At 41.1% G+C, this 8,404-nt stretch overlaps 1 protein-coding gene across 1 annotated transcript in view; it reads right to left on the bottom strand.

Annotated features, from left to right (window-relative positions):
* LOC103143718 (myosin heavy chain, fast skeletal muscle) overlaps nucleotides 1-8,404 on the bottom strand; it is a 17,368-nt gene extending 8,964 nt beyond the window's left edge. Inside the window, exons 1-29 of the mRNA XM_007560355.2 lie at nucleotides 8,354-8,404; nucleotides 7,985-8,206; nucleotides 7,744-7,887; nucleotides 7,487-7,643; nucleotides 7,384-7,411; nucleotides 7,175-7,286; nucleotides 6,974-7,066; nucleotides 6,822-6,885; nucleotides 6,565-6,663; nucleotides 6,376-6,479; nucleotides 6,153-6,291; nucleotides 5,953-6,071; nucleotides 5,703-5,852; nucleotides 5,449-5,619; nucleotides 4,889-5,195; nucleotides 4,647-4,720; nucleotides 4,477-4,564; nucleotides 4,245-4,362; nucleotides 4,039-4,162; nucleotides 2,566-2,702; nucleotides 2,226-2,481; nucleotides 1,768-2,010; nucleotides 1,471-1,647; nucleotides 1,227-1,372; nucleotides 1,053-1,143; nucleotides 568-957; nucleotides 353-479; nucleotides 157-275; nucleotides 7-71 (exon numbers count right to left, since the gene is read on the bottom strand). Of these exons, the coding sequence (XP_007560417.1) occupies nucleotides 7-71; nucleotides 157-275; nucleotides 353-479; nucleotides 568-957; nucleotides 1,053-1,143; nucleotides 1,227-1,372; nucleotides 1,471-1,647; nucleotides 1,768-2,010; nucleotides 2,226-2,481; nucleotides 2,566-2,702; nucleotides 4,039-4,162; nucleotides 4,245-4,362; nucleotides 4,477-4,564; nucleotides 4,647-4,720; nucleotides 4,889-5,195; nucleotides 5,449-5,619; nucleotides 5,703-5,852; nucleotides 5,953-6,071; nucleotides 6,153-6,291; nucleotides 6,376-6,479; nucleotides 6,565-6,663; nucleotides 6,822-6,885; nucleotides 6,974-7,066; nucleotides 7,175-7,286; nucleotides 7,384-7,411; nucleotides 7,487-7,643; nucleotides 7,744-7,887; nucleotides 7,985-8,188 (4,046 nt within the window). The 5' untranslated portion in view covers nucleotides 8,189-8,206; nucleotides 8,354-8,404. The remainder of the gene's footprint in view (nucleotides 1-6; nucleotides 72-156; nucleotides 276-352; nucleotides 480-567; nucleotides 958-1,052; nucleotides 1,144-1,226; nucleotides 1,373-1,470; nucleotides 1,648-1,767; nucleotides 2,011-2,225; nucleotides 2,482-2,565; nucleotides 2,703-4,038; nucleotides 4,163-4,244; nucleotides 4,363-4,476; nucleotides 4,565-4,646; nucleotides 4,721-4,888; nucleotides 5,196-5,448; nucleotides 5,620-5,702; nucleotides 5,853-5,952; nucleotides 6,072-6,152; nucleotides 6,292-6,375; nucleotides 6,480-6,564; nucleotides 6,664-6,821; nucleotides 6,886-6,973; nucleotides 7,067-7,174; nucleotides 7,287-7,383; nucleotides 7,412-7,486; nucleotides 7,644-7,743; nucleotides 7,888-7,984; nucleotides 8,207-8,353) is intronic.

Consider the following 8,404-nt stretch of genomic DNA (forward strand, 5'->3'; position numbering starts at 1 on the left):
TCAAACTGCTCTCTGAGCAGATCACAGTCATGGCGGGCTGACTGAACAGCATGGGCCAGAGCATTTTTTGCCTGGGTAACACAAGTTGAGTGTGGAATGATTTGTCTATTGACCTCATCATACATGACAGAAGAAAATATAAACAGACTTTTCTACCTTCACTTCCTCCTCAATGTGTCTCTTGAGCTCCTCAATCTGCTGAGTGAAAGCCTGCTTGCCTCTTGTCAGCTGAGAAACAAGAGCCTCTTTCTCCTCAAGTTGACGACCAAACTCACCTGTGAAAGTCATAAATACATTATTACTGAAAATTTTGAATCAATGTAAAACACTGGTTTAAGGTCAGGTGAATTACCATTCTCCGTCTGGAGTCTTGCTTTCTGTCCATTAATGTCATTCAGCTGGCGGACATTCTCATCATTTTTAGCTTTGATTTCACTGAGTTGATCCTCAAGAGTTCTGCACATTTTCTCCAAGTTGCCCTGAAACCATCACAGATGCATGGAAAAGGTGCTTCTGAGCCAATAATTCATATTGCTGATCATTGTAAAACATGAAGTATCCACTCACCTTGGCTTTGGCAACAGCCTCCATGTTGCTGGACAGGTCATCAATCTCCATCTTGTACTCACTCTTCTCCTTCTCCAGCTTCTGCTTGACGCGCTGCAGGTTGTCGATCTGCTCTCCCAGCTCAGCAACGCTGTCGGCCTGCTTCTTGCGGAGAGCTGCAGCAGTGGATTCATGCTGCAAGGTGGACTCTTCAAGGTCACGCCGCAGCTTCTGGAACTCAGCCTCACGCTTCTTGTTCATCTCAATCTGAGCAGCTGTGGCTCCACCAGCCTCCTCAAGCCTCTCGCTGATCTCCTCAAGCTCCCTGGACAGGTCAGCTCTCTGCTTCTCTACCTTAGCACGAGCAGACCTCTCAGCCTCAATCTCCTCTTCCAGCTCCTCAATGCGAGCCTAGAAATCAAATGCATTGAAGTAATCACTCAAGATCACTCTGCGAATCACTGAAAAAAATTCAGCCAGGGGCAATTAAGGTTAAACAGTATTACCTGAAGTTCCTTGATCTTCTTCTGAAGCTGAGCTCCAAGGGACTGTTCATCCTCAATCTTGCTGAGAAGCTGGCTGATTTCAAAGTCCTTCCTGGATTTCAAAAAACAGTGTTGAGCTCAATTATCTGATATGACACTAACACATGTTGAAAAATAAAGATAGTCTGCACTCACTTCTTGATCTTTTCATCAGACTGTTGCTTGTCATTCTCCAGATCCATAATGGATTCCTGGGCCAGTTTTAGATCTCCTTCAAGCTTTCTCTTGGCTCTCTCAAGGTCCATACGGAGTTTTTTCTCTTGCTCCAATGAACCCTCAAGCTATTGTATAATAGGTACATTCAAACACAGTAATCAGTACAAAGACTGCATAATTATGCTAATGCCTAATGAGGAAGACAAATAAACCGTTTTCTTACATCGTCCACTTGCTGTTCCAGCTTTGTCTTGGCCTTGGTCAGAGTGTTGACTTTGTCTTCCTCTGCCTGGAGATCATCCAGTGTTTGCTGATGGGCCTCTTGGAGGGCTTTCTTCTCCTTGGTGAGCTTGGCAATGGCCTCATCCTGAGTTGCCATCTCCTCTGTCAGATTTTTCACCTACAGTGAAAAAGTTATACATTAAATATTTAAGAGATATAAATTCAAATAATGTCCTCAAATGGTATATATGTCTGTCCAGTGTGTGTGAATGTCCGTGCGTTTCTAAGTGATGTGAACCTTGTTTTCAGTGGCATGTTTCTCCTTCTCCACTTTAGCCAAGGTGAGCTCTAAGTCATCAATGTCCTTCTTCAGCTCAGAGCATTCATCCTCCAGCTTCCTTTTCTTGGCAGTCAGCTCAGCGTTGATTTCCTCTTCATCCTCCAGTCTCTCACTTGTCTCCTTGAGTTTGGCCTCAAGCTGGATCTTGCTCTTAATCAGCCCTTCACACCTTTCCTCAGCATCTGAGAGATTCTCAACTTCCTGTGATTGAGGGGGAAGAAACATGCGTTAATGTTTTTTTTACATACATATCTATTTAATAAGGATGATTCAAAAACATGTACTTTTTACACAGACCTGGTGATCACCAAATACATAACACCAATGTTATGTTAGTTTATGAACATAGGAACTACATGGTTAATTACTCTAGTATGAATATAAATAAATCACATTCAAGAAATCTGCCTACTCACAGCAGCTACTTGAAGCTGCAAGTCATTCTTCTCCTGGAGCATAGAGACCATTTTCTCCTCCAGTTCCTTCTTCTTGGCCAAAGCAGCAGCCAGGTCTGTCTTCATCTTTTCATAGTTCTCCTTCATATTCTGCAACTCCTTCTCAGTCTCTGCACTCTTCAGCAGAGGCTTGATCTTGAAGTACAGGGTCATCCATGGCCAGTTCTTGACATTCATGAATGAACGGATGTTGTATTGGATGGAATAGATAGCCTCTCTGGTTGAAAAATCAGTTAATCATAACAAAATATCAGTTTTACTAAAGAAGGCAACTTTTTAGCAGTCAAAATAATGCCCCCACCTCCTCTCCATCATCTTCACAAACTCCTTCCTCATGACATATCCTCTGCAGAGAGCCTGAGTCATGGTAACCAGCTCAGCCAGTTTTTCATCTCTCATCTCCTCAAGAGTACCCAGAAGACCAGCTTTAAAGAACACCTATATTAGCAAAACTTTGCAAGTTAAAACACATGGACACAAAGGAATTGTTCCCAGCAATGTCATTAATGTATTTTTCCATCATACCTTAGTGTGTCCAAACTTGTACTGAGTGTGGTCCACATCAATGGAGCCCAGCAGCTTCTCTGAAGCCTTCTTGTTGTCAATAAACTGTCCCTCAGGGATAACACTGGCATTCAATACCTTGTATCTATGAGAGAAAATCTGGATTTTGCTTTTTTCCATCTTCACATCTGAAAACATTTCTTCACATTTAGAAAGACAGCAGCTACCTCTGCTTGAAGTCACCGTAGAGGATTCTGCTGGGGAAGCCCTTTCTGCAGATCCTGATGCCCTCCAGCACACCGTTACACCTGAGCTGGTGGATGACCAAGAAGTTCTCCATAAGACCTGAGGGTTGGTAATATATTTAGTGAAAAATAATTCAACAGTGTCTCCAAGCAATATCATGTAAAATTTCTTAATGTCAACTTAATGTCAAATTTCTACGGCTGAGCTTCTTACCTGGGGTCTTTGACTCATTGGGAATCAGGCAACGCACAAAGTGAGGATGAGTGCTCCTCAAGTTGGTCATCAGCTTGCCCAAGTTCTCCTGTAGATCAGCATCGTAAAATTATTCCATGGATGATTTTAAACCATTACTTTTCTGACAGTTCTCGAAAAATTGTCCATACCCTAAAAAGAGCAGACACAGTCTGGAAGGAACCACCCTTCTTCTTGCCACCCTTCTTGCCACCACCACCAGACTCTGTTTGAAAAAAAAAACAAATAGCAGTACAGCACATGTTTCGTCTGATCAATAAAAATTTTAAATGTCTGTCTGTCTGTCTGTCTGTCTGTCTGTCTGTCTGTCTGTCTGTCTGTCTGTCTGTCTGTCTGTCTGACTGACTGACTGACTAGTTCATGGTAATCATACCCTCTCCTGAAGCATGAGCTACATAGAGAAGACAAAGCAGTTTGTTTGAGGACTTCTGGTAGAGCTGAACCACTGAATCGTTCAGTGGGTCCTTGTTCTTGTCCAGCCAGCCAGTGATGTTGTAGTCCACTGTACCAGCATAGTGAACCAGGGAGAAGTGAGCCTCAGCTTTGCCCTTTCCAGGNTCATCTTCACAAACTCCTTCCTCATGACATATCCTCTGCAGAGAGCCTGAGTCATGGTAACCAGCTCAGCCAGTTTTTCATCTCTCATCTCCTCAAGAGTACCCAGAAGACCAGCTTTAAAGAACACCTATATTAGCAAAACTTTGCAAGTTAAAACACATGGATACAAAGGAATTGTTCCCAGCAATGTCATTAATGTATTTTTCCAACATACCTTAGTGTGTCCAAACTTGTACTGAGTGTGGTCCACATCAATGGAGCCCAGCAGCTTCTCTGAAGCCTTCTTGTTGTCAATAAACTGTCCCTCAGGGATAACACTGGCATTCAATACCTTGTATCTATGAGAGAAAATCTGGATTTTGCTTTTTTCCATCTTCACATCTGAAAACATTTCTTCACATTTAGAAAGACAGCAGCTACCTCTGCTTGAAGTCACCGTAGAGGATTCTGCTGGGGAAGCCCTTTCTGCAGATCCTGATGCCCTCCAGCACACCGTTACACCTGAGCTGGTGGATGACCAAGAAGTTCTCCATAAGACCTGAGGGTTGGTAATATATTTAGTGAAAAATAATTCAACAGTGTCTCCAAGCAATATCATGTAAAATTTCTTAATGTCAACTTAATGTCAAATTTCTACGGCTGAGCTTCTTACCTGGGGTCTTTGACTCATTGGGAATCAGGCAACGCACAAAGTGAGGATGAGTGCTCCTCAAGTTGGTCATTAGCTTGCCCAAGTTCTCCTGTAGATCAGCATCGTAAAATTATTCCATGGATGATTTTAAACCATTACTTTTCTGACAGTTCTCGAAAAATTGTCCATACCCTGAAAAGAGCAGACACAGTCTGGAAGGAACCACCCTTCTTCTTGCCACCCTTCTTGCCACCACCACCAGACTCTGTTTGAAAAAAAAAACAAATAGCAGTACAGCACATGTTTCGTCTGATCAATAAAAATTTTAAATGTCTGTCTGTCTGTCTGTCTGTCTGTCTGTCTGTCTGTCTGTCTGTCTGTCTGTCTGTCTGTCTGTCTGACTGACTGACTGACTAGTTCATGGTAATCATACCCTCTCCTGAAGCATGAGCTACATAGAGAAGACAAAGCAGTTTGTTTGAGGACTTCTGGTAGAGCTGAACCACTGAATCGTTCAGTGGGTCCTTGTTCTTGTCCAGCCAGCCAGTGATGTTGTAGTCCACTGTACCAGCATAGTGAACCAGGGAGAAGTGAGCCTCAGCTTTGCCCTTTCCAGGCTTGGGTTTCTCATAGGCTTTACTCTTGCCAAGATGCTGATCAATCAGCTTGTTCTTGAAAGTTGTATCAGAGGCTTTGGGGAACATGCACTCCTCTTCAAGGATGGAGAAGATGCCCATTGGCTGTGAACAATTACCATTTTAAATTTCACTTTAGTTAAAACTTTAATCAAACGCATGTAAATATTTTCAGATGAACTTGCAGAATAAATTGAACAAATGTTTTATCACAGTTATTCAACAGGATATGATCAAATCTCAGTTCAAGTTGTTTTGCAGGTTTCTGTCAATCTTTTTTGAAAGTTGAATGAAAATCCAGTAAGTATTCAAACAATACTAGTATTTGAACAAGAACATTTTTAAAACAACTACTCACCTTCTCAATAAGCTCAATGCAGGCAGCCAAGTCCATACCGAAGTCAATGAACTCCCACTCAATGCCTTCCTTCTTGTACTCCTCTTGCTCCAGGACAAACATGTGGTGGTTGAAGAACTGTTGCAGTTTCTCATTGGTGAAGTTGATGCAGAGCTGCTCCAAGCTGTTGAACTGTAATTATTGAGAGGTTTTTTTTTTATTAATTGGAAATCAACACTGTTTCATAAAACATTTTTGAGGTTTTCTTCACTCACATCAAAGATCTCAAAGCCAGCAATGTCCAAGACTCCAATGAAGAAGGCTCTCGACTGCTTTGTGTCCAGCATCTCATTGATACGGATGACCATCCACAAGAACATTTTCTCATAGACAGACTTGCACAGAGCACTGACAGCGTTGTTCACCTAGAAGAATAAATTAAGTTTATGTAGTAAACTGCCTTGCATAGTCCCAACAGTTAAGAAATGTTTTTGGTTGACCAAAAACAACTATTACAGAGTTTACCTGTGGGACGGTTTGACCTTTGGTGACCATCTCATTTCCGACTTTGACTCTTGGGTAGCACAGAGCCTTCAGCATATCAGCTGAGTTCAGACCCAAGAGGTAGGCGATTTTATCAGCCACTTTTAGAAAAAAGACCATTATTTAAATGAGGAAAGCTTGACAGCACAATGAAGCATTTCTAAAAATGTTATAATTTTTACCCTCCGTGCCATCTGGTTCAGCCTGCTCCTCACGCTGTTTCTGCTTGAACTTCATGTTGCCATGATGCATCACAGCACCAGTGAGCTTGTAGATGTTGATCTTCTCATCAGCAGTGAAGCCCAAGATATCAATTGCAGTCTACAATAGATATCAAGTTTGTAGTTAAACTTTCAAACATCCCATGAAACGTAAGATTTGTGTTACCTAAACATGCAGACCTACATCTGTTGCAATGAACTCCTCCACATCATTTATACTCTTGACAGTCACCTCACCCTGACTGATCATATGATAGTCATAGGGATTGGTAGTGATCAATAGAGCCTCTGCAAAGAATTGGAAGAAATAGCTATAACATCCATAGAGCGTTTTTTCATTGAATTGTTGTGAGCAAGTGATCTAATATTATACCTAGCAGCTCAGGCTTGTGACCTGTCATCAGTTGATAGAAGATGTGGTAACTTCTCTCAGCAGACAGCTGGAAGGTGACACGGGACTTCTCCAGCAGATCTAAATTTGAAGGATTAGTGTGGGAAAATAATATACTGCAGATATGTTTCACCACCCAAGAAGAGTGCATGTCTTTAAATATTTTCCATACAACGTTATACTGCATTTAAATCAAGATCCATTTTCAAGTCAAATAATAATTTGTGAAAACAACTTACATGTTTCAATGTCTGCTGAGGCCAGCTTGCCACTGGTTCCGAAATGGATTCTGATGAATTTACCCTAAACATGTAATAATCTGGCTATTAGGATTCTTCATATGCAACTCCAAAAATCATGATATTCTTTCTTCCCCTCCCTTAATACTCACAAAACGAGAGGAGTTGTCGTTCCTCACAGTTTTGGCATTACCATAGGCCTCCAGCAGAGGGTTTGCTGCAATGATTTGATCTTCCAGTGAACCCTGCAAAAATATATTTTTAACATTTGATTTTACATTTCACATATACCTCTTATATGTAAAATGTAAGAGGTAATTCTCTGACCTTTGTACACAAAAAACATTGTGTACCTGCATTTTTCCAGCCACTGGTTCTGCCTTCTTAGATCCAGTCATTGCAATTGTTGCAAAGTACTGGATGACACGCTTGGTGTTTACAGTTTTTCCAGCACCGGATTCTCCACTAGAGGAGAGGAATAAGTGATCATTCAGATTATTCAGCCTCATTGTTACACTTCTGTAAATATGTATAAACATTTATTTTTTTTTTTGTTACTTACGTGATGAGGATGGACTGGTTCTCACGATCTGAAAGAAACATTTGTAAATATATATGGTTTGCAGTAAATATGCATCACCATCTCTCACTGTTCAAAATCTTACCTGTGAGCATGAACTGATAGGCATTGTCAGAGACAGAGAAGATGTGAGGGGGTGCCTCAATCCTCTTCTTGCCTCTGTATGCCCCAACAACAACAGCATCGTACACTGGGAGCCACTTGTAGGGGTTCACAACGACACAAAACAAGCCAGAGTAAGTCTGAAAAGACAGATATATTCTTATTTAATATCCTGGCCTGCTTTTGAGTTGTTGTTTTTTTTTAGATTTTTATGGTAATGTTTTCATCCTAAATCCTCACGTAGATCATCCAAGATGCAAACCGATCTTTGAGGTTATACAACACACAAGGCTCGTTGAGGTGGGTCATCATGGCCATGTCCTCAATTTTGTCGAACTTTGGAGGATTCCTGGGATGAATATCATCCTCTTTGACTGTTACAGTCTAAAAAAAACATGGACTGTCACACGTGTTTAAAATATAAAATTCGAGAGGAATTAGAAAAAGACAAAATTAAAAAATTGAACAAAGCTTAACCCACCTTCCCTCCTTCTATCTCAACAGTGGCTTTGCCACCTTCTTTCTTCACAAGTTTACCCTTGAGATACATCTCATCAGGATCCACCACAAAGTAAGCTGTTTTAGCATCAAATGGAGCGGCCTGAGCTTCAATCCTCTCCCTTTCTGGCTTGCGGAGATATATGGCCGCAGGGCCATAGGCCTCCATCTCTGCATCCGTGCTCATTTTGGCAACTTTTCAGTCCTGTAAGAATAACAACTTTTGAATTGGTTTAATCTTATTTGTTTTCATAAAATTTGTATGATATTCTGGAACATACACACATTTCTAGAAAATCAAAATCTATTGTTGTATCTATTATACTTTTATTATTGTACATATAAATCCTACCTTCCTCCCAGCTGAGTTGATGTTTAATGATGCCTAAAGATGCTGCTAAAA

This window comes from Poecilia formosa, unplaced genomic scaffold, assembly GCF_000485575.1.
Source record: "Poecilia formosa unplaced genomic scaffold, Poecilia_formosa-5.1.2 Scaffold115, whole genome shotgun sequence".
NCBI lineage: Eukaryota > Metazoa > Chordata > Actinopteri > Cyprinodontiformes > Poeciliidae > Poecilia > Poecilia formosa.